This window comes from Chiloscyllium punctatum, chromosome 1 (genome assembly GCF_047496795.1).
Source record: "Chiloscyllium punctatum isolate Juve2018m chromosome 1, sChiPun1.3, whole genome shotgun sequence".
Taxonomy (NCBI): Eukaryota; Metazoa; Chordata; class Chondrichthyes; order Orectolobiformes; family Hemiscylliidae; genus Chiloscyllium; species Chiloscyllium punctatum.
In genome coordinates this window covers 91,876,086-91,902,567 of record NC_092739.1, presented here as the reverse complement: position 1 = coordinate 91,902,567, position 26,482 = coordinate 91,876,086, and the positions used below count along the sequence as shown (strand labels likewise).

The window sequence follows — 26,482 nt, the reverse complement described above, 5'->3', positions numbered from 1 at the left end:
CAAAAATGGATTGACAACTTCAAATTATTTTCTACATGAAGCAAAAACATATTTAGTGTTTAGTTAAGTTTCCTCTTATTTACTTGATGTGAAAATGTTAATTTTCAAAATCTGAATGTGACTTGAAGGAGACTTGTCTCTCCTGATTTGCTATCTCCCCGTTGGTTGTCTGAATTGGCCAAGAGTTTATCCACAGGATACCCAGTGGAGCTGCTGACTGATGTTGCTATAATCTGACATTAATGGAGAAGTCTCCTGCAGAGAAGGAGACCAAAAATAGTGGATCTCCACATGACTAACTAATAGAGGACATCTTTATTTTAATTTCTAACAGCAAAATGTCCTTGTCAGAATTATATAGATGTCAGTATGGTGAAGGGCATGTTTGCTTTTTATGAGTAAATATTATTGATGGGTTTTCTATGATACTGCTCTAAGAAACTATGAAACTGGCAATGGAGCATTCCACTGTTTTCAGATCACTGAACAGTTGATGGGTCTTTTTAGTCCTTGTTTTGACAGGGCTCACCAACCTTAGAGTTTCAAAAGAAATTGTGATGACTTCACGTTTTCTCACTGACTAGTTAGGAAGAGTAAACAAATTCTTAGCCAAGGGTTCGGATACTAAAAAGATGTCTAATATGAATAATGCATGATTCAGTGACTAATAGTGATGCCTGCTCAGTTTTCTTCATTACTGAAATAAGATCCTTATCATGTCACATGTATTTGCTATCCCTTCTATTCTGAAAAAAGAAAGCTGTGAATCAGGATTCTAGATATATAGCAAGATGTTCTAGCCTGCGACGTACAACGTCAAAAGTGAATGGTTTAAAGAGTATGAGTGGGGAAAAATAACATTCTTTTTCATATTACAATGGTGTTGTAATGCAGTTATACTTGCACGGTGATTTTGATGCAGTTATGTACATATAATGGGCAGGTATTGGAGCAGTAGTAGTGTGACTAGACTACCAGTCCAGAGTCCCAGTCTAATGTTCTGAGGATATTGGTTTTAATCCCATTGAACTGATAGTGAAATTTGATTCGAATAAATTTCTGGAATTAAAAACTAGTCCAATGGCAACCGAGTAGCCATTGTCAATTGCAGATTAACGAAATGTATTCTGCTTCACTATTGTCCTCTCTGAAAGAAGCATAGACATAGAAACTAGGATCAGGGATAAGCCATTCCACCCTTTGAGCCTTCTTCACTATTTAATACGATCATGGCTGATACTCTATCTCAATGTCATATTCCCATTTTCTCTTTTTTCTTAAATATATTTAACAACTTGATCTCCATAACCTTCTGTGTGATAGAGAATTACACAGGTTCATGACTGAAGAAATATTTCCTCATCTCGATCCTAAGTGGTCCACCCCGTATCCTGAGACTGAAGCCCTCATTCTAGACTTCCCATCCAAGAAAAACATCTTCCTTGCATCTCCTCTGTCCAGCCTTATTAGAAACTCATACGTTTCAATCTGCCATCCTTACTTGGTCTGGCCTGGGTATGCCCAAACCCACAGCAATGAGCATGACACTGACTCCCTTCTGAAATGACCCTAGTAAATCACCAGATTTGAGGACAGTTGAGGATTGGCAACAATGTCAACCCAGCCAGCAGCTTCCACATTCTGTGAACAAATTTAAAAATGATCTTGTGATTCCAGAGTTCAAACATACTGTGATTCTGGGCAAGCTAAATCGAGGCAGTGAGATAAATCCATTAGGTTGTTGATTGCCTTGATCATCTTTTAAAATCCACATTATGTATCATAAAATTTAAGAGGACAGCCTCACAGTTTTACATATTCTAACTAGGCAGCTGGCCCAGCAGACTTGGTTTTGGATGATGCTGTTGTCTCCTTTGAGGATGCCATTGTCAGTATGCCCAAGCTTCCAGCTGATGTGGAGAATCCATATCCAATAGCACTGATGGTACTTCTCAAGGTCCTTCATGTGATAGTCCAAGTTTCAGGACCATATGGAAGAATCAGAAGAATACAGAGGTTCTTGGTATCAACACGGATGTCAAAGTCGTCAAAGACGCTAATCCTTAGGCATAATCTAACGACTTTTACTTTACAGAAATATTCACTCGTCAGCTGCTTTGTTTCAGCAAAAGTAATCGAATACTTCTCTTCCTCGACTTAACACCTTGAGAGACAACTCCAGCACTCTTTTGTAATTCACGTTCCTCATAAATACTGAATCACATTTTGTTGGCTATTTACATATGCCTGAAGAAGGGCTTATGCCTGAAACGTCAATTCTCCTGCTCCTTGGATGCTGCCTGACCTGCTGCGCTTTTCCAGCAACACATTTTTCAGCTATTTACATATGCTATCAACAGTAAGAGCCCATCTGACTCAATTATTGAAGATGCCATTTCAGTCAGTTCTTAATTAAGCTGCTCTTCCTATGTTCCCCTTGAAAATAAACTTTCTCAAAGTTCACAAGTATGGAATTTTAAACTGCACCTTGTACTTTAATGACAACTACAAATGACAATCTATTTTAGGCTAAATTTGGTTTGCACAAATCAGACAATTTCTTACCTAACAAAATGCACACATTCAGTCTAAGGCTGAACTAAAAGAACAGGCATCAGTAAATTACTATGGAGTTGCATAAAAGATTTGCTAAAATTGTACTTTCAGGGATACCAAGAAGGCTGTAGAATTGCATACTTACACGTTAGATATCCTGTAAACCCATCAAAAAAGTTGCAATATATCCAGGAGGTGGCTGAGGAAATAGCGGAGGCGTTGGTTGAGATCTTTCAAAAGTCACTGGAGTCAGGGAAAGTCCCGGATGATTGGAAGATCACTGTTGTAACCCCCTTGTTCGAGAAAGGATCAAGGCAAAAGATGGAAAATTATAGGCCAATTAGCCTAACCTCGGTTGTTGGTAAAATTCTAGAATCCATCATTTAGGATGAGGTTTCTAAATTCTTGGAAGAGCAGGGTCGGATTAGAACAAGTCAACATGGATTTAGTAAGGGGAGGTCGTGCCTGACAAACCTGTTGGAGTTCTTTGAAAAGGTGACAAGTAGGTTAGACCGGGGAAACCCAGTGGATGTGGTCTACCTAGACTTCCAAAAAACCTTTGATAAGGTGCCACACGGGAGGCTGCTGAGCAAGGTGAGGGCCCATGGTGTTTGAGGTGAGCTACTGGGATGGATTAAGGATTGGCTGTCTGACAGAAGGCAGAGAGTTGGGGTAAAAGGTTCTTTTTCGGAATGGCAGCCGGTGACAAGCGGTGTCCCGCAGGGTTCAGTGTTGGGGCCACAGCTGTTCGCATTATATATTAATGATCTGGATGAAGGGACTAGGGACATTTTAGCGAAGTTTCCCGATGATACAAAGTTAGGTGGACAGGCAGGTAGTACTGAGGAAGTGGGGAGGCTGCAGAAGGATCTAGACAATTTGGAGGAGTGGTCCAGGAAATGGCTGATGGAATTCAACGTGAGCAAATGTGAGGTCTTGCACTTTGGAAAAAAGAATAGAAACATGGACTACTTCCTAAATGGTGAGAAAATTCATAAAGCCAAAGTACAGAGGGATCTGGGAGTGCTAGTTGAGGATTCTCTAAAGGTAAACATGCAGGTTGAGTCTGTGATTAAGAAAGCAAATGCAATGTTGTCAATTATCTCAAGAGGGTTGGAATATAAAAGCACTGTTGTGCTACTGAGACTTTACAAAGCTCTGGTTAGGCCCCATTTGGAGTACTGTGTCCAGTTTTGGTCCCCACACCTCAGGAAAGACATACTGGCACTGGAGCATGTCCAGCAGAGATTCACACAGATGATCCCTGGAATGGTAGGTCTAACATATGAGGAACGGCTGAGGATCCTGGAATTGTATTCATTGGAGTTTAGAAGATTAAGGGGAGATCTAATAGAAACTTACAAGATAATACATGGCTTGGAGAGGGTGGACGCTAGGAAATTGTTTCCGTTAGGCGAGGAGACTAGGACCCGTGGACACAGCCTTAGAATTAGAGGGGTAAATTCAGAACAGAAATGCGGAGACATTTCTTCAGCCAGAGAGTGGTGGGCCTGTGGAATTCATTGCCACAGACTGCAGTGGAGGCTGGGACGCTAAATGTCTTCAAGGCAGAGATTGATAAATTCTTGATGTCACAAGGAATTAAGGGCTACGGGGGGAATGCGGGTAAGTGGAGTTGAAATGCCCATCAGCCATGATTGAATGGCAGAGTGGACTCGATGGGCTGAATGGCCTAACTTCCGCTCCTATGTCTTATGGTCTTATTCTACTGGATGGAGCTTTTTAATGTATGAAGGGTCTGTGAGCAATGAACACTAAAAAGTAACTTTTATTGTAAAGTTTCATTCCCTCACCTTTTAATTATTGTTGGATATAAATTTACATTTTTAAAAACTACTTGTTTTTCTTTATTCCGTTTTCCCTTCCTCCATTTTTTGTTAGAGGATTATATCATGACTGAGTCATCAGGAAAATAAGTGAAGGACTATTGCAGCTGTTTTCCATTCAGTAACTGAGGGGCAAATTTTCCATTGGTTATTCCAATATACTGTAGGTAGCAATTGTTCTTGGGGATTCTGCAGAATCCACATTGTAGCAGTCTGAAGGAATCTAACTTATCTCTGGACAATTCTTCTATACCTGGACCTTCCCAAAGTCTCCATAAAAAATTGGGAACATTTTTTTAAAAATTTAAAAATTGTAACAATCCTGATTAGCTACTAAACTGACCCCATACTTAGTACATCAACCCCCAAACTACGTGTGATAGAGCTGTCAGAATGCAAGTACGGCTCAGCATTTCTGAAGGAACCCAGTTTGGAACCTCCCTTCAAATGTAGAGCTCCCTTTTGTGTAAAAAAAAAATGGGCTGGAGTGAGATTACCATTCACTGGAAAATCTGGCTCTGAGTTTCATTAATTTTTTTTACTTAAGTTTTTCTGTCATTAAACCACCTCCTTAAACATGGGAGTATTGTGTATTTAGGTGTATTTAAAGTCATAGAGATGTACAGCATGGAAACAGACCTTTCGATCCAACTCATTCATGCCGATAAGATATCCTAAATTGATCTAGTCCCATTTGTCAGCACTTGGTCCATATCCCTCTAAACCTTTTTTTTCAAATGCGCATCCATATCTTTTTAAATGTTGCAATTGTACCAGCCTCCATCACATAGTCTGCCAGCTCATTCCATACATGCACCACCCTCTGCTTGAAAAAGTTTGCCCCTTAGGTCATTTTTAAATCCTTTCCCCTCACCTGAAGCCTATGCCCTCTTGTTTAATCCCTTTTCTTGGAATTGATGGATGGTTACTCAAGACAATATCTTCATTGTTAGATGAACTAAAATGTTTTGTTGTACTTCCCTGTGCTTCTAATTTATACTCTGTTTTCTTTACTTGCAGAGCTTGGTTCTGAAAATGTAAGGACTTGTTTCCAGATTATAAATGCTTACATTTTCTTGACCTCGTCAGAATTTTTACAGGTAATTTTAAAATATTTTCTCAAGTACCAATACCACTTCAAGAAGCAAATTGTTGAATGAAACTGAGTTTTTAAAGCCCACTTATGGTATTTTTACTGGTTCTGTTCCGTTCTTTCATTTGATCAAACTTGTTTGCTTTATTGAGACATTTTCCTAACATCATCTATACTCAAGTAATTTATGTTTAGTGCAATACATGTTTTTTGTAATTAACTTTAAAGTTTGCATTTTTCTTTATTCTGCATTTTTCACATCAGGTCTATTGCCATATTTGATCAGTGTGCATGTGTAAATAGTTATGCCATTGCAAATTGGTGATGCCACATGCAAGTTGTTGTAATTCATGAATCTACTCTCTTACACCTCTTCCACATTTCTTGGGTTTCTGCTTATCTTGGACCTCTTGTAACTAAAGGACAGTATCCGGCCTCTCTCCAGAGTGATTTTTAAATTTGTTCATGGAATGACCTGGCATCCCATCCCTCAGTCCCCTTGAAGCAGTTGTGAGCTGTGTTCTTAAACAGCTTCAGTGCATTAGGGAAGTATGTATATTTACGTGCTCTTAGAAAAAACAATTCCAGGATTTTGTTCCTGCAACTCAGTTCCAAGTCTGGATGGTCTGTGGCTTAGAGGGGAACTTGAATATGGTGGTGCTCCAGTTGTTGCATTTGGTAGGTGCTGTTGAAGAGGTCTTGGTAAATTACTACATCTTGTAGATAGTACGCTCTGCTTGCACTGTGCATTTTTGGTGAAAGGAGTGAATGTTTCAAGTAGCATGTTAGGGTTCCAATCAAACAGACTCTTGTTCTGAAGTGTTGTTGGCTCTGCACTCATACAGTGATTTTAGAGAGTATTCCTTCGTATTCCTGATCTTGTGCCTGATCAATTGTAGACAAGCTTTAGAGAGATAACAGGTGAATTATTTGCTGCAGAATTTAAACACAATGGGTGGCACGGTGGCACAGTGGCTAGCACTGCTGCCTCACAGCGCCAGAGACCCGGGTTCAATTCCCGCCTCAGGCGACTGACTGTGTGGAGTTTGCACATTCTCCCCGTGTCTGCATGGGTTTCCTCCGGGTGCTCCGGTTTCCTCCCACAGTCCAAACATGTGCAGGTCAGGTGAATTGGCCATGCTAAATTGTCTGTTGTGTTAGGTAAGGGGTACATGTAGGGGTATGGGTGGGTTGCGCTTCGGCGGGGCGGTGTGGACTTGTTGGGCTGAAGGGCCTGTTTCCACACTGTAAAGTAATCTAAAAATTCATATCCTCTGATCTGCTAATGTAGCCACAGTGTTTATATAGCCGTTGCAGATCAGTTTTTGGTCAGTGGCAAACATCAAAATGTTGCTGGTGTAGCCTTCAACAATGGTAATTCAACTAAATGTCAAGCAGAAATGGTTAGATTCTCCCTCGTTGCAGATTGTCACCACCCACCAGTTACTTTGTGCGCGTGTTATTTTCCACTTACCAACCCAAGCCTGGATGTTGACTAGGTTTCACTGCACATGGCTTGAAGCATCTTGATTATTTAAGTGATCTATGCTGATTATGTTGCTTATTTTTCAGATTTTGTGTTTAAAGCATCAATAATTCACAATGAATCTGAAATATGATAACACTAGGCTGTCAGGTATTGGCCAAGTACATAAATCAAGCAAGCTATACTTTTAACTGCTAAAGCAGGCAAACTGAAATATGACATGTCATAGAGAGGATGAAGGCAATACATAACAATTCTGTAAAATATAATTTTACACACTGCACAGTGCATATTTCCTAACTGGGCTGTGGTCACAGTAATGTCTTATGCAGTACATCAACTACTGGTTTGTTGCCTTTGTGGATAAACATGCAGTGACTAAGACTGAACTATGCAAGAATTATAGAGTTGTAGCGAAAATAGAGGATTTCACTTATCTAATGACAGAGAGGGATAATAATAGTGTAAATGGCAGAGTAGGGTATGATTTCTCAGAGTATTCTCAAGGTAAATTTCGACAGCAGTATGTTTACTGTCCAACAAGGAAAGAATGTATTGGTGCACCTACTTCCTGGGAATGGGGAGGACCACGTCGATCATGTAATGAGAGTAACATTTAAGCAACAGTAGTTTGAATATGGAAAAGGCCAGGTAACAATTAAAATAAGAATAATTAACTGGGAGAAAGCTAATCTCAACAGGGCAAGAATGGATCTGGTCTAAAGATGAGCAGACAGCTCGAATTGAATAAAGGGCTGCCTTTAAATAAGCAATAATTCAGATAGACTAATAGCACAAAGGAAAGGTAGGGTAAACAAATCGAGAACTCTCTGGATATTGGAAGAGAGGGATATTGTGATAAAAGATAAGGAGTGTTCTTATGACATATCAGGATGAATATTTAAAAAAAAACAAAAGAACTGTGGATGCTAGAAATCAGTAACAAAAACTCGAAAAGGTCTGGCATTGTCTGTGGAGGGAAATAAGAGTTAATGTTTTGGATCCAGTGAACCTTCTTCAGAATACTAGCTGAGTAAAAATGGTTCAGAGGGGAATTGGAGCAGTGAAGAATGAGTATGAAAAGAGATTAGCAAGTAACATAAAAGAATATTTAAAATTTCTTCTATTGATGTGTAAATAGTAAAAGGACAGTAAAAAAGGAATTCGGCAGTTTGGTTAACACAGACCTGCTGAGCTTTTCCACCAATTTCTATTTTTGCCTTTGAAGCAAGTAGGTTTATGGGTATCTGTGGAGAGAAATCAGAATTTCTGGTCAAATGACCCTTCCTCAAAACTCCTTCTGCCAGATGCTGCCAGACCTGCTGAGCTTTTCCACCAATTTTTATTTTTGCCTCTAATTTCAGCATCAACACTCCTTTTGGTTTTTATTTAGAAGTCTTGCTTCAATTGTATAGAAGCTTAGTGACACTGTATCTGGAGTAATGTGTGCAATTTCAGTCTCACCTCATGAAAGATATGGTTGCCATGGAAAGGGTGCAACGAAGGTTCACCAGACTGGTTCCTGGGATGGTGAGACTGTCTTATTAAGAAAACTAGCATGCAGTTAAAGCACATAAGAAAGATAAAATGGAATGGAATGTTGGCTTTTATAGCTAAAGGAATAGAATATAAAGGTAAGGAAGTATTGTTGCAACTTATACACATACCGGTAAGGTCCTAGGGAGTGTTGCTGAACAAAGAGACCTTGGATTGCAGGTTCATAGTTCATTGAAAGTACAGACTTAAGTAGATAGGATAGTGAAGAAAGTGTTTGGTGTGCTTTCCTTTCTTGGTCAGAGCATTGAGTATGGGCAGCACGGTGACACAGTGGTTAGCACTGCTACCTCACAGCGTCAGAGACCCGGGTTCAATTCCTTCCTCAGGCAACTGACTGTGTGGAGTTTGTACGTTCTCCCCGTGTCTGCGTGGGCTTCCTCCCACAGTCCAAAAATGTGCAGGTTAGATGAGTTGGCCATGCTAAATTGCCCGTAGTGTTAGGTGAAGGGGTAAATGTAGGGGAATGGGTCTGGGTGGGTTGCGTTTCGGCAGGTTGGTATAGACTTGTTGGGCTGAAGGGCCTGTTTCCACACTGTAAGTAATCTAATCCAATTTATTATATTTAAAAGTTAGTAGGAGTTGGGAGGTCATGTTGCATCTATGCAGGATATTGGTTAGGCCACTTTTGGAGTACTGCATGCAGTTCTGGTTTCCTTACAATCGGAAGGATGTTGTGAAACTTGAAAGGGTTCAGAAAAGACTTAATGAGGTTGTTGCCGGAATTGGAGGATTTGAGTGATAGGGAGAGGCTGAATAGGCTGGGGCTGTTTTCCCTGGAGCGTCAGAGGCTGAGGGGTGATCTTATAGAGGGTTATAAAATCATGAGGGGCATGGATGGGATAAATAGACAAAGTCATTTCCCTGGGATAGGGAAGTCCAGAACTAGAGGGCATAGTTTAGGATGAGAGGGGAAAGATATAAAAGGGATCTAAGGGGCAACTTTTTCACGCAGAAGGTGGTGCGTGTATGGAATGAGCTGCCAAAGGAAGTGATGGAGGCTGGTATAATTACAGCTTTTAAAAGGCATCTGGGTGGGTATGTGAATAGGAAAACTTTATAGAGAAATGGGCCAAGTGCTGGCAAGTGGGACTAGGTTAGATTAGCATATCAAGGATGAGTTGGATTGAGGGGTCTGTTTCGGTGCTGTTCGTCTGTATGACTCTATAACTATACAAGGCATTGGTGAGACTGCACCAGGAGTATTGTGCACAGTTTTGATCCCTTGTTTGAGGCATTGGAGGCAGTTCAGAGGAGGTTCACTGGATTGATCCCAGAGATAAGAGGTTTGATGACTGAAGAGAGATTGAACAGTGTAGGTCTATACTTTCTGGAATTTAAAAGAATGAGGGGAGATGAAATTGAGGTATTAAAGATGATAAAAGACATGGATAAAATAAATGTGGAGCGGATCTTTCTTCGTGGGGCATTCTGGGGCGTGAGGTCATCATCTTAGGGTACGGGGTAGCAAATCTAAAACAGAGTTGAGGAGAAACTACTCCCAAAGGGTTGTGACTCTGTTGAATTCATTACCCCAAAGAATGGTTGATGCTGGGACAGTGAGTAAATTTAAGGAGGAATTAGATTTTTACTTGGTAATGGTTTGAAGGATTGTGGAGAGAAGGCAGGAAAATGGGGGTGAGAAGCATATCAGCCATGATCAAATGGAGGCGTATACTCGATGGGCCGAATGGCCTAATTCTGCTCCTATAGCTTATGAATTTATGAAGAGAGGTTTGGAAAAATAGGCCTATATTCTCTTGAGTTATGAAGAATGAAAGGATGTTACGTTGGCAGATTTATGAATTTTGGAACTTTACCAGAATTTAAGAATTCTTGAATGATCACTATCTCAAAATCATTTTCCTTTCCTTGGGATGCAATGCATCAAGTTGGAAAGAGCTATCACCCTTTAGCCCCATTAATTTCCCTGGTAGGTTTCTGTGGCAATAGTTGTTATATTTATTCCCCTCATTTTCTCCCTTAGTTGAGTATTTTTGGAATGCTATTAGTGACTTCTAATTGAAGACTAATGCAAATTATTTATTTAACTGATGTGCCATTTCATGGTTCCACCTTGATTATTTCCCCAGGCTCATTCTTGAAAGGGCCTGTGTTCACTTTGAGCCTCTCTTCCCTTTTTATATATTTAAAGAAACTCTTCACTGGTCATCTTGATATTACTTGCAAGTGTTCACTCCAAGTTTTATTTTTCCCTCTTTATTCAATTTTTGCTCATCTTTGGTATTGTTTTAAAATGTTTTCAATACCCTGACTTACCACCAATCTTTTCCAAATTGTATTCTTAACTTCCCTGGTTAACTATGTTGATTTATCTCCTTCGTAGAATTATTCTTCCTCACTGGAAAATATCTTTGCTCTGAGTCATGAACTATTTTCTTAAATGTCTGCTGTTATTCATCACTATCTTTTCCACAAAACTCATTACCATTCCACACCAGCCAAATCTACACTCACTCATTTGCAATTTTTCTTACTTAAGTCTAACATATATGTTATTAGATCAGTTTTTTCCTCTCAAACCAAATGCTAAATTCTACGAAGTTATGGTTATTCTTTCCTCGGGGATCATTTGTTAAACTTGCCTCATTGTATGTCACCAGATTTAAAATAGCCTGATCCCTTTTGATCTACAACATACTGTACTAGGAAACTGTCCTAAATAAGGTCTATGTGTTTGTTTTTGTAACCATGACTACAAATTTGATTTTCCTAATCCACATAAAGATTACAATAACCTATAATTAATGTATTGCATTTCTTACATGGCTTCATTATCTACTGAGTTTATTTTCTGTCCTATAAAGCTATTCCTACAGAATAGCTACTGTTAAGTGCCCTATGGACTATCCCGCCAGTATCCTGGTTATTTCTTACATCAACCAATATGATTGTACATCTTTTGATCCAAGATAATTTCTTGCCACTGTACATATTCCATTTTGTACTAACAAAGATGCTGCATCATCCATTCTCTTTGAAAAGTCATATACACCACCAAATTTAGTTTTCAGCTTTAATCTCCTTGTAACCATACCTCCATGTTGTCTATAAGATTAACTCCATAAAATTCTTATGAGCTGTTAACTTATTTATTTTATTCCAGATATTCTGTGAAGTTTTGTAAAGAGCCATTAATTTTGCCTTTTTATCATATTTTCCCTCTACAGCCCAATGATGCTGGAAATTTTCAATAAAAGCATAAATTTGCTGGAGAACCCCAGCACATCTAGCTCTATCTTTGGAGAAAAAGCAGTTAATGTTTCAAATCCATTGACCTTTTGACAGAACCTTCAGTTCACCACATTTATGTTTTCTCCCCTGCACTTGAATGGCCTGCTGTATGTGACAGTACCATCGTCAGTTTGCTCAAGAACTTTGGAACTGTTGGGCAGTTGCAGGGGCTAAAGATCTTCAAGAGCCATTGTTGGACCTAGGCACAAACTAAAGGCCTGAAAAACTTGAAATCCTCACCAACCAGCCGCTTTCTTTCTGCAAAAGTTGCCAAACACTTCTTCGTCTGCTTCACTCCTAGGGTGCTCAATTCTAAGTCACACTCAAGTGCGAAGTCACTCCTTAAGTTGTTTATTTATATGAGCTCCCAACCCCAAATGTCTGCCTAAGTCAATGAATGAAGATTGAATTTCAGCTGCTTCTTAATTTAGCTGCTGTTTCACTGAAGAACGCTTAAGGCTGGCATTTACAATATTTAAACTGTGTATTTTAGTTTAAAGGAAATTACGAACTGCAACCTAAATTAGACTGAATTAAGTTTGTATAATTTAAAGATTTATACTTTTGTTACCCAACAACTGCGCACACTCAGTTTTAGATTGAACATCTCAAACAAGAAAGAATCTAATCATTGCCCTTTGACAAGCAGTGGCATTACCATAATTGAATCCTCCATTAGTGTTACCATTGACCAGAAACAACTGGATGAACAGTATAAGTACAGTGGCTACAGGTGGAGCTCAGAAGCTAGGTATTTTACAGTGAGTAACTTGCCTCCTGACTCCTCTCAGTCTATCCACCATTTACAAAGTACAAATTAGGAGTGTTTTGAACGCCTTCATTATTCAATACCTCTATCACTGACTCACAGTGAGAGCAGTGTGTGTCATCAACAAATCACACATTCTTCTTAGACAGCATCTTTGAAACCCATGACCTCTACTGCTTAGGAAGATAAGGACCGCAGATATATGAGGAGAGCACCAACTGCAAGTTCCCTCCAAGCTGCACAGCATCCTGTATTGCTATTCCTCCACTGTTGTGCGATGGCAATTGTAGAGATTCCTCCCTAACAGTAGTGTGTGCACATCACATGACTGCCACAGCTTAAGAAGGAATTCACCACCAGCCTTCACCAGGGCAGTTAGCGTTGGGCAGTAAATGATGTGCCCAGCTAGCAATGCCAACATCCCATAATGATGTAGTAAAAAAAAATTGGTAAGTCTCCATTTTTAAAAAAATAATGATCATTATCCCTTTGTTTCTTTTATGATCCTTAAACTTTTGAGATGCGTCATTGCTATAGATTGGGAGATTCTGAGCCTGTTTTGACATGTGTATGTGACAGACAGCATGATTTCTAGTTTTTTGAGAAACCTGAGTGAATAAGTGACATTCAGGAGAGTTGATTGAAGATTCTATCAGATATAAATATTTGGGTTTTTTTAAATAAAGAAAGTAATATTTTCATGAGTGTTTTTCTCCAAAGTATGGTCAGGAAATCCCCTTAATAAAAAGTGTTAACCCAACACCAGGGCTTCCCAAAGTTGGGTGATGAGTAGAAATTTTGGGGTTACAAGGTCTGACATAGTAATGGCTGACATAGAGCTTCAACTGAATGAATAGCTCAAAATAGTTTTAAGTCCTCTCAGTTTTTAAAAAATTTTGACTATGGCCTCAATTACCAATTACTCAATTACTACTCTGGAGCACTGAAAATGGTGGGATTTACATGGACTTACAACCAAGGCTGGAGGAATGTACACTTTACGTCAGTCCCATCCCGTTTTTTGTCTAGCCATAATATCAAGCACATACTTTCACTGGTTACTAAGATAACCAGTAAGATAGCTGAACTGTGCGGTTTTAAAAAGTGATCTGTAAACCAGATTTCTTTATCAGTGCAATTTTAGGTGTACGAGCAAAACTAAAAGCTTTTTGATTAAAAAATGTATATTTGCTTAACATACACAGTTATTAATATAAAAGTTCAAATAATATGTTCGTGAAACATATTATTCCGGTAAATGAGAAAAGTTGGTTTCTGAATTGGTCAAAGGGTCATTCTTAAAGGCAAAAGGAAAAATTACACTCTGAAGTATGTTGCTCACCTCACTAATAATGTACGGTTGTCTCTAAATTCTTGCAGACAAAGCTTACCTCAGGAATTATGATCTAAAGATGTTGTTTCGGTCACTCTTTCAAAAGAGCGTTTTTTATAAGGCGGGGTTTTCTTTTTAGAATTGGGAGTGATCTGCTGGGCAGTTTGTTCCTCGCAGGCTTACCATCTAGTTCACCTGGTTCTTAGTTGGACCTCACCAGCCAGTGACCGTTGAAAAACAGCTGCAGCAGAGTCTACTGCAAAACATGTGATTCCTAGAAAGCCTTGTTACAAGAAAATCTCCTGTCCACAGTGAACATCCAGTGAAATCTTTAAAGAGTCCACTGCAAATGTGTTCTTCATGAAATCAATTTCATTTCCCACAATCTTTCAAAATGTAAGTACTCCAAACAAGATGAAATATAACACATCTTCGTAACAATACTTTCCTCTTTCTATATTAACCTTTCCATTGTCACATCTGCTCTCGTAGGACTTGGTCCTCCCAGCCAGCTTTTTCTGACCTCTCTTGTCACTGCTGTTACAGTTCTTGCTGGAGTTTCCCAACAATTTTCAAAGTTTGAAATGGATTCCTGGTGTGAAGAGTTTTAGAACCCAGCTCTAGACATCTCCTTGCAGCATGATTGTTTAATTGTTTTATTGTCCGCAGTTGCTAAGGTTAATAATGGCAGGGAAACTCAGCCCCATGGAATGCTGCTCCTGCAATATATGGGAAATCAGGGACACTTAATGTTTGTAGTGACCTTGTATGCAGGAAATGTGTTCAACTGCAGCTCAGCTCCTGATTTGCTGCATGCTCACTACGGAGCATCTGTGAGACTGTGAATGATGTGAAGAACACGGTTAGCGAGCTCGTCATGCCACACGTAAGGGCGGGCAGACAGAAAAGCAGTTGCTGACTACCAAGAAAACTAGTAAGCATGTGCAGGAGTCCTGTGTGGCCGTTCTCCTCTTCACCAGATGTACTGTTTTGGATACTGTTGGAAGGGTGGGGGTGGGGGTGGGGGTTTCAGGAAAAAAGCAGCCACCAGATCAGTGGCACGTTGACTGGCACCATTGTACAGTAGTGAGTATCAAAGTGTAGGTAAACAGTTGTGATAGGGGGACTGTTTAGCTAGGGGCACAGAAAGATGTTTCAATGGCCACGAGCAGCCTCCATGGTCCCAGAGTTAAGGATATCTGAGTGGGTACAGGATATTCTGAGAGGGAAAGGTGAGTATCTAGAGATTGTGGTCTATATTGGTATTAATAAGAAGAGAGATCAGGTCCTGCAAAGGGAACTTAAGGAATTAAATAGAAAGTTGAAAGCAGGATGCCTTGGGTCATAATCTAGGATTACACTGTATGCCATGAGCCAGCGAGGCCAGAAATAGGAAGATAATACAGTTGAATGAATAGCGAAAGAGCTTATGTAGGAGGGAGGGCTTCAAACATCTGGATCATTGAATTCTCTTCCAGTGCAGGTGCGACGTCTACAAGAAGGGCAGATTGCACCTAAACTGGAGGGAACTCAGTATCCTTGCAAGGAAGTTTGCTAGTGTTAATCAGGAGAGTTTAAACTAGTATGCTGCAGAGGTGGGAACAAAAGCCGTAGGTCAGCAAGTGGAGTGATTGAGGGGAAAGCTGCTTTTAGGTCAAGCAAGTCTAATAGTAAGGACAGGCAGAGCCAAGTTAATGGGCATGTGGGCCAAGCAGTCTGAAATCTGTTTTAATCCAAACAATATAACAGGTAAAGTAGAAGAGCTTAGAGCTTGAATTAATACATGAGATGACAATGTTGAAGCCATTACAGAAACTTGGTTGAGAAAAGGGAAGCTCAACATTCCAGAGTTTAGATGTTTCAGACGTGATAGAGGGAGGTGTAAGTGGGATGTTGGAGTTTCATCATTGATTTAAATAGAATGTCACAGCTGTACTTCAGATTAGATTAGATTCCCTATAGTGTGGAAACAGGCCATTTGGCCCAACCTGTAACCTCCGAACAGTAATCCACCCAGACTCATGCCCACACCCTATATTTACCCCTGACTAATGCACCTAACACAATTCACCTAACCTGCACATCTTTGGATTGTGGAAGGAAACCAGAGCACCCAGAGGAAACCCACGCAGACATGGGGAAAATGTGCAAACTCCGCACAGACAGTTGCCTGAGGCGGGACTTGAACCCAGGTCCCTAGCGCTGTAAGGCAGAAGTGCTAACCACTGAGCCACTGTGCTGCCCGCAAGAGAGGACAACGTTCCACTGATCAGCAGGCACATCCACCGAGGGCATATGGGTGAAACTAAGGAATAAGAAAGCTGCAGTCACTATGATGGGGTTATACTGTATGCCTCCCAATAACCAGGGGAGATCGAGGAATAAATGTGTAAACCAATCCAGAATAGTTATAAAAATAGCAGTGTTGATGTCATGGTGATTTTAACTTTCCCAAAATTGCCTGGGATTCCCTTAGTGCCAAGGGCTTAGATGGGGCAGCATCCAGAGGGTTTCTTGAAACAGTATACAGGTAGTTCTTCTATAATGCATTCCTGCCTGCAGCATATGAGAGAGACCACGTGCGCAGGTACTCATGTGATTCAGCCAACATTGTCTACACTGCAGGCAAGGATGCTCCGAGGCATGGTATATTGACAAAACCATGCGGATGTTATGACAACAGATGAATGGACGCTGCACAGCAGTCACCAGACAGGGATGTTCTGCCCTTGGCATGGGGGTGGGGAGTTTTAGAACCCCAGCTCTAGACATCTCCTTGCAGCATGATTGTTTAATTGTTTTATTGTCCGCAGTTGCTAAGGTACTCTTCTTCGTTTGTGTCTTTCATTATAAAAATCAAAGAAAATGAATAATTATTGAAGCTTTCCAATTGGCTTATGACAAATGAGAACACTTATTGCAACACTTTGAGCTGAATTGCAATTCATCAGGTATAAAACTAAGCAGCTGATCCTAATCCTTAACCATTTTTAATCCACTGGAATGCATAAACGACAGTTTTACTTAGCAACACTATTTTTGACTTTGTGAGTAGAAATAAATTTGTACTGAAAGGGGGTATCAGTATTAAAATTGAAAACCAAACAACTAAATTTATTCAGTGTATGCCTTGACATTGGATTAGTTTCAGGATCGATACTGAAAGCTGCATCGCTAATATAATGTAAACACTACAACCTGTAAGTTTCTCTCCAAACTACACATCATACTGACTTGGAATTATATCACTGTTCCTTCTCTGTTGCTGGGTCAAAATCTTACAAATTTCTCCCTAACAAAGGATGTACCTACACACATGGATAACTGCAGTTCAAAAAATTAGCTCACCACTGCCTTCTAGGAGCAATTAGGGATTGTCAATAAATGGTCATGTAGCCAATGAAACCCACATCCTATGAAATAATAGCATACAATGATGATGCATGCGCCATCCCTGAGGATTATCTGTATTGTCTTCTGACCTGTCCATCTCTACAGATCTTTAAATATCGAATTACTAGAATATATTAACTTATTTTACTGTTTGAGATGAGCATGAAATTCTCCCTTCCAGAATTTTGCAGATGTCCTATGCCAATCCTTCTGCGAGCTGATGCAAGATATCACCACTGAAGGACAAGTTCAAATACTTAAGGTACTAGTTTTGTTTTGTTATGTAATAGTATTATTAAAGTAATCAATGCTTATTTTTTGCAACAAGGTTTGTGATCAAGATGTATTATTCAGAAATATAAATTTCTCTAATATGTGTTTTTATATATGTATATAAAATCATTTTATCCTTGAATCAATGTAGCTCTCTCTGACCCTGACTTAGACCCTGTGACCTTCCAGTCTTTCTGTACTTTCAGCCTCAATTCTCAGTAATTCCTCTACTCCTTCCCAATCAGAGCTTTGACTCTGCTTTCTTAAGTGTTAATATGACCCTTTCTTACCATCCTCTCAGTTTTATTCTAACCTGAGATTTATAGTTTTTTAATACATGAACCCTCTCTTCTTGCTATCCCCAATATCACATGCTGGTGTCAGCTTACAGGTTCTAGCACTGCATTACCCCTCATTGTAGAATTGAGAATTAGAAAAGGATGCCAGATTCTGATGGAATATTAGCAGTAACAGTCAAGCAGGCTTCATATAACACGGATTAGTTTCTTGCATAAATGTAGTAGATATATTTAACTTCTACATAGATAGAGGAAAGCAAATCATTTTGTAGTCCCCAAAGACTACTAATTTATTGAATGTAATTTGAACAGTATTCTGAAACAATATGTTTGTAAACACACAAGGGAGTACATTGATACATTTTGTAACAACTGTAAACTAGTAAATAATAGCAAAGTGCATTTTAATCACAAAATGCAGTGCAACAACTCACCCATCTTCTTAAGACAGTACCTTCTAAACCTCTAACACCTAGAAAGACAAGGGCATCACCACCTGCAAGATCCCCTCTAAGCTACATTCCATCCTAACTTCAAACTATATTACTGTTCCTTCACTCCGTCTGGATCAAAATCCTGGAAGTCCCTTCCTAATAGCACTGTGGATATATCTAAACCAAATGGACTGTGTTGTTCCAGACGTCAGTTCACTACTACCTTCTCAAGGGCATTTAGGGATTAGCAATAGTTATTTAGTCAGTGGTGATCACAGCCCAAGATTGAAAACGGAGGCAATGGCCTTGTGGTATTATTGTTAGACTATTAATCTAAAAACTCAGCTAATGTTCGGGCCAGTTTCGAATCCTGCATTTGAAACTCAGGTTTTGAAATTCTAGTTGTGAATTCAATAAAAAATATCTGGCATTAAGAATTTACTGATGACTGTGAAACCATTGTCAATTGTTGGGAAAAAACACTAATGTCCTTCAAGGAAGGAAATCTGCCATCCTCGTCTGGTCTGGCCCACATGCGACTCCAGACCCACAATAAAGTAATTGACTCTGAACTGCCCTCTAGCCAATTGGATTCTGGATTAGTGGTGCTGGAAAAGCACAGCAGTTCAGGCAACATTCACGGAGTAGTAAAATCGACATGTTGGGCAAAAGCCCTTCAGGAATACAGGCAGAGTGCCTGAAGGGTGGAGAGATAAATGAGAGGAGGGTGGGCGTGGGGAGACTGCTCCTCGGATGCTGCCTGAACTGCTGTGCTTTTCCAGCACCACTAATCCAGAATCTGGTTTCCAGCATCTGCAGTCATTGTTTTTACCTCTGGCTAACTGGGGATGGACAGTGAATGCTGGCCTAGCCAGTAACGTGGTCATCCTGTGAATGAATGAAGAAAAAGCTGTACCTGCAGAACTAAACAAACTTACTCAATACAAAAAGTAAGAAATAGTACAAAACGTTTAAAAAGCTATATGCAGGCAAGGAACACTAAATGTCTCATGGACTTTGGAGATGTAAAGACCAGAAAAAGTTAACATTTGGAAATGAAGAGATAGGCAAGGCTCTTAAAAATGCTTTTCTTCAGTTTTCACTTTGTACTTGCATTGTATTTGCTGGGGAATGTGAGATCCTGAATTGGAAAAAACATAATGAGAAGGGAAATATTCACATGTTTAGCATCTTTGAAAGTGGGTAAATCTTTGTCTCATAAAATGTACTGCCTCTAAGAGAAGCAGGGAGTTAATAATAGACACTCCCTCCATAATTTTTCAGTCCTCTCTGGCTGGAGAACTGAGATTGTTAGCTTTATATTAATATTCAAAGAGCGAGGAAGGGATAGCCCAAGTAATTACAAAGTCAGAAGTCTCAACACCAGCTTATAGTCCAACAGGTTTATTTAAAATCACGAGCTTTTGGAGCACTGCTGCTTTGTCAGGTGACATGAGCAGCTCTGCATCAAGTAATTATAGTTGGACACCTTATTGGAAATAGATTTGGGAAGCAGAATAAGTTATCATTTGTGGGGCACAGTCAACGTAGACTTATTCAGCAAGGTTGTCTCGAATGAAGTTGTTTCATTTTCTGTGGAGGTAATAAATATTAAAGAGATAGCAAACTTGACTTAGTCAGCTTTGATTTTATTTCTGCATAAAAGATTGATACTTTAAATTTAAAGGGTCATGGGGTGCAAGGGCAAATGGCACATTGGATTCCAAAATTTGTCTTGCAAATTGTCATTGTCAATGATATTGTCTTGCAATAGGAAGCAACTGGTATGGTTGACGGGTGCTTTTATGACTCAATGTCAATTTCCGATGACGTTTCACAAAACTGGGTCTCTTATTGCTTATAAAAACCAAAAGAACTGGATACTTTAAATCGGAAACAAAAACAGAAAATCCTGGAAAAACTCAGCAGGTCTGGTAGTGTTTGCAAAGGAAAATCAGAGTTAATGTTTAGGGACCGTTCCTCAGAACCATGCTGCTAGATCTGCTGAGTTTTACCGGCAACTTCTGTTTTTATACCTTGTTGTTCATGATATGTAGATCAGTGATTTAGACTTAAAAGTCAACAGCATGGTGCACAAATGAAACAGAAATTACTGGAAAAACTCAGTATTAACATTTTGGGTCCAGTGACCCTTCTTCAGAACTGATTGTAGCTAGAAAAAGGTTGGCACTGTATATGCTAAAGGTGAGGTGGGGGGGAGAGAGAAGGATCAGTAAATGATAGATGGAGGTGGAGGTGGACCCAAGAAAGAATGAAAAACAGTTAAACAGCCAAAAAGAATGGAAAAGGTCAGAAGGAGAATGAATAGCTGCTAATGGGGACTATTAATGGCTGACAATGAGTTGTTTCTGGTAACAGCTCATGTGGTGATAAACATTGGTGTGATGGGTTGGATTAAGAACAGAGGAGAAGGTGCTGAAACTTATACAATTATTGAACTTGATATTGAATCCATAGTTTCAATAGCTGCTGAGTTCCCAAGGGAAAATGTTTTTCCAGTTTGTGCTGCACTTAGTTAGAGCAGAGTGGGAAGCCCAAGACAGAAATTTTGGTTAGCAAACATGGTGGTGTGTTGAAATGGCAGGCAACTGGAAGTTCACTGTCCTATTTGGAGTCAGAACATTAGTGTTTTTTAAAGCAGTCAACCAATCGGCGCTTTGTTTCCCCAGTGTAGAGGAGACTACATTGTGAGCAGCAAATAAAGTAGACTAGATTGAGTGCTAGTAAATTGCTGCTTGACTTGGAAGGTGAATATGAACCTTTGGATTGTGAAGAGGGAGGATGTAATCAGACAGATGTTACACCTTCTGTGATTGCATGGGACGGTGCCATGAGGCTGTGGGGACCTGTTGGGAATGGAGGAGTGGACCAGTGTGACCTGTAGAGAGACCTGTATTCCCTGTGGAAGACTAACAAAGGAGGAGAGGAAATTGTGTGTCTCAGGATGAAATCCTACTGGAGATGGCAGAAATGACAGATAATGATCTTTTAGATGTAGATGCTGATGTGATGGTAGGTGGTGGGGGTGGGGGAACCCGATTACTATTGTTGGAGGAAGAGAGGAGGTAAGGGGCAAAGTGTGCGAGACTGGTCAGACAAAACTGAAGGCCCTGTTACCATGGTGGTGGGTAATCCTCAGTTGAGGAGGAAGGTTTTGGAAATCCACCTTGTTGAAGTTGGAATAGATATGACAGAGATGGAGTCTTTACAAGAAGCAGGCTGCAAGGATGTATAGTCAAGTGGGAGTTGGTGGGTTTGTAGTAGATATTGGTTAGCCTGTCCCCAGAAATTGAAACAGAGATGTGGAGGAAAAAAGAGGAGTCAGATAGGAAACAATGAAGGTGAGAGCAAGTTGGAATTTGGAAATGAAATAGATAAACTATTTCTGGATAAGAAAGGCACTGATGTCATCGATGTACCAGAGAAAGAGTTGTGGCTGGGGGATGGAGTTGGACTGGAACAGGGAATGTTCCACGTACCTCACAAAGAGACATGCATGACTGGGGCCCATGCAGATATCCATAGTCACACCTTTGACCTGAAGAAAATGTGAGGAGTTGAATGAGAAGTTGTTCAGAGTGAGGACAAGCTCAGCCAGGCAGAGAAGTGTGTTGGTGAATGGGACAATTCAGGCCTTTCTTCCAGGAAGAAGCAGAAAGCCCTGAGACTGTTCTGATAGCGGAATGGATGTCAAAGGAATTACATGTCCATGATGAAGAGTGGGCAGCAAACTGCAAACTTTGAAATTCATGTAAAGCGTCAGAAGAATCTCAGGTACAAGTGTGAATTGACTGGACATGGGAGAGAAAAGTAAAGTCAAGGTAGAAAGAGATGAGTTTCTTGAGGAAGGAGCAGGCAGAAACGGTGTTTCTGTCCAGGCAGTCCTGTTTGTGGATTTTTTGGAAAGGGGCTAGAAGCAAGTTATGTGGAGTTGGGTGAACTATACACTTGTACACCGTGAGGAGGAGATTACAAATGAAATTAATAACTGTTGTGGACACAATAGCCTGGTCTTCCATGGTGAGGTTCATAGTTTACTGGGCGACATGAGGAAGTATCGAAGAGCTGGTGCTCAGCCTCTATAAATTAGAGGTTAGTATGCCAGACAACAACTGCACCACCCTTGGCTGGCTTAATTACAAAGTTAGAGTTGGATCCGAGTGCATGGAGGGAGATTTCCCTCTGAGCTCTGTCAGCTCAGAGGGAAATATGGTTAGAATGGGTAAAGGTGGATGGGAAGTAAAATTGGGGCAACCAATATCTCATCAGAAGTTAGCAGATGATACAGAAATTTGCTGTGTAGTTGATAGAGGGGGGAAAAGGCTGTGGGTGGCAGGAGATTATCACTGGGCCAGTCATTTAGGAAGAGAAAACTCAGTCTCAGGAGGAGAGTAGAGGGAATGATGCGTGTGTACTTCAACTGGCAACATGAGACTAATAGTAATCCCACGGGTCTGGAGCAAGGCCTCAGCCAAACCTTTTCTTTTAATCTCATACATTTAAACAATTTTGACCTCAATTAGCTTTTTAGCTCATTAAAATACTTAAAATAATTTGACCTGATTTTCTGAACCTCAGGAAACTATTTAGGTACTTGCTATAAGATTCAGGAAGTGTCTTGTATCTGGTGTCTTGTTTTTAGGCAAATCTGCAATTGAATACACATCCTTACTTGCTGTACCCATGCATTGATCTTCCCCACAATTACCCACAATCCTGCATCCAATTCCAGCAGCTCCAATTTCCATTTCCTTGAACTGCCTTCCCAATGACCAGGCCACTGATCCCTCAGCAAGACCTCAGACCCTCTCCCTAGCTTTGATTTCCAACCACCAGGAACACCATTGATTTTTTTTTCTGTCTCACCATTAAACAAGTAAAAATTCACATTGCATTTTATCAAGAATGAAAGTAGACATAGTAGTTATGATTTTTGATCTGACAGTAGATGGTAGTATTTTACTCCTGGATAAGAGCATCCTCTGTTTAAATGGTGAAAAAAAATAGATATAGCTTTTTTCAAGTTTTTTCAAGTGTTGATGAGTTTGAATTAATGTTTCTAATTCACTGGTCGTCTTTTGCTCATGGTTCACGTTGAATATTCAAGAACTTTGGATTGTTTAGTGTCACAGTTAAATTACCATATCTTGATCTTTTCTGCATCCTACACTTAAATCAAGATTTGATTTCTGATACTTAGAGTCATAGAGATGTACAGCATGGAAACAGACCTTTCAGTCCAACCCATCCATGCCGACCAGATATCCCAACCCAATCTAGTCCCACCTGCCAGCACCCAGCCCATATCCCTTCAAACCCTTCCTATTCATATACCCATCCAAATGCCTCTTAAATGTTGCAATTGTACCAGCCTCCACCACATCCTTGGGCAGCTCATTCCATACACGTACCACCATCTGTGTGAAAAAGTTGCCCCTTAGGTCTCTTTTATATCTTTCCCCTCTCACCCTAAACCTATGCCCTCTAGTTCTGGACTTCCCAACCCCAGGGAAAAGACTTTGTCTATTTATCCTATCCATGCCCGTCATAATTTTGTAAACCTCTATAAGATCACCCCTCAGACTCCGACACTCCAAGGAAAACAGCCCCAGCCTGTTCAGCCTCTCCCTATAGCTCAAATCCTCCAGCCCTGGCAACATCCTTGTAAATCTTTTCTGAACCCTTTCAAGTTTCACAACATCTTGCTGATAGGAAGGAGATCAGAATTGCATGCAGTATTCCAACAGTGGCCTAACCAATGTCCTGTACAGCTGCAACATGACCTCCCAACTCCTGTACTCAATACTCTGACCAATAAACAAAAGCATACCAAACGCCTTCTTCACTATCCTATCTACCTGCAACTCCACTTTCAAGGAGCCATGAACCTGCACTCCAGGACCTTACCATTAAGTTTATAAGTCATGCTAAGATTTGCTTTTCCAAAATGCAGCACCTCACATTTTATCTGAATTAAACTCCATCCGCCACTTCTCAGCCCATTGGTCCATCTGGTCCAGATCCTGTTGTAATCTGAGGTAACCCTCTTCGCTGTCCACTACACCTCCAATTTTGGTGTCATCTGCAAACTTACTAACTGTACCTTTTATGCTCGCATCCAAATCATTTATGTAAATGAGAAAAAGTAAAGGACCCAGCACCGATCCTTGTGGCACTCCACTGGTCACAGGGTTCCAGTCTGAAAACAACCCTCCACCACCACCCTCTGTCTTCTACCTTTGAGCCAGTTCTGTATCCAAATGGCTAGTTCTCCCTGTATTCCATGAGATCTAACCTTGCTAATCAGTCTCCCATGGGGAACCTTGTCGAACGCCTTACTGAATACCATATAGATCACATCTACTGCTCTGCCTTCATCAATCCTCTTTGTTACTTCTTCAAAAAACTTAATCAAGTTTGTGAGACATAATTTCCCACGCACAAAGCCAAGTTGACTATCCCTAATCAGTCCTTGCCTATTCAAATACATGTACATCTTGTCCCTCAGGATTCCCTCCAACAACTTGCCCACCACCGAGGTCAGGCTCACTGGTCTATAGTTCCCTGGTTGTCCTTACCACTCATCTTAAACAGTGGCACCACGTTTGTCAACCCCCCAGTTTTCTGGCACCTCACCTATGACTATCGATGATACAAATATCTCAGCAAGTGGCCCAACAATCATTTCTCTAGCTTCCCACAGAGCTCTTGGGTATACCTGGTCAGGTCCTGGGGATTTATCCACCTTTACCTGTTTCAAGACATCCAGCACTTCCTTCTCTGTAATCTGGACATTTTGCAAAATGTCACCATCTATTTGCCTACAGTCTATATCTTCCATATCCTTTTCCACACTTGCAAAGAGTTTTTTTTTCTCAAGACTACACCGCTGTTTTCACCTTCTGGGATTTTTGAAATTCTTTTTCTGCCCGCTACCTCGTTCTGGCCTGTCTCAAAACTCCCTCATCGCCTCAATGTCAGAATAACCTCTAGTTCTCTCAAATTATTAACAACGCTTTTCTAAGATAAAAGCAGACTGATCTGAAAATACTCCATATGTCAGACAGTATCTGTAGTGAGGGAAATAGTTAATGTTGAGGCAGGCTTATGTACTTTAATCAGATTTTTTTCCCCCACAGTCTATACAGTCTTAATCTCTGTAAGATATATATTTTGATTTTGTATCAGAGCAAGCACTTTTAGCATATTTTTCACACTTCTGGACTTATGCAGAAAAATGTTAGCTCACTGATCATTTCTTTTTATCACACTCTCTAACTATGCTTTTCTCCCTGCATTAAAATTACTGTTTTCTTTCCTGCTTCACTTATTCCTAATGAATTATAAAAGCATTAACTTACATAGTTTCCCTTGCATCTTCACTATGTTTAAATGAGTATTCACTGCATCACTTTCAACTCCAGGTAATTGTTTTCACAAATAGCAAAGCTTTTAGATTAAATCTTGAAACCTAGAAAACAGGAGAAGGAGTCAGCTATTTTGTCCTGCTCTGCCATTCAACATAATCGTAGCTGATCATCTAATTCAGTATTCTGTTCCTGCTTTTTCTCCGTAGTTTTTGATCCGTTTAGTTCCAAGACCCTATATCTAATTCCTTCCTGAAAGTATTCAATGTTTTGGCTTCAACCCCTTTCTTTGGTAGAGAATTCCACAGGCTCATCACTCTCTGGGTGGCGAAATTTCTTCTCATCTCAGGTAAAAATGGCCTACCCCATAGTTTTAAACTGTGACCCAAGATCTAGAGTTCCCTGTCATTTGCATCATTCTTTCTGTGTTTACCCTATGTTATCCTGTTTAGAATTTTGTAGGTTTCTCTTAGACACCCCTTCATTCTTCTAAGCTCTGTAATATAGTCCCAACCAATTCAATCTCTTTTCATGTCAGTCCTGCCATCAGAGGAATCAGCCTGGTAAATCTTCACTGCACTCCCTCCATAACCAGAACATTCTTTCTCAGATAAGGACATCAAAACTATACCAAATACACTAGATGCAGCCTCCAGGACTCAAATCTTCTTTTACCACCTGTAGTACCTACGTGTTTACTTTCCGTAACTAGTGTACAAGGGTATCCATGTCTCATTGCACGTTCCCCTTGTAATTTATTATCTAAGTGGGCACAGTCTGCCTTCCTGTTTTTGTTACCAAA

General features: G+C 40.2%; 1 protein-coding gene across 1 annotated transcript in view; it reads left to right on the top strand.

Moving 5' to 3' along the window:
- The window catches only part of ipo11 (importin 11), a 410,923-nt gene that overhangs the window by 201,429 nt on the left and 183,012 nt on the right, over positions 1-26,482 (top strand). The window contains exons 22-23 of the mRNA XM_072570976.1: positions 5,424-5,503; positions 17,468-17,548. Of these exons, the coding sequence (XP_072427077.1) occupies positions 5,424-5,503; positions 17,468-17,548 (161 nt within the window). The remainder of the gene's footprint in view (positions 1-5,423; positions 5,504-17,467; positions 17,549-26,482) is intronic.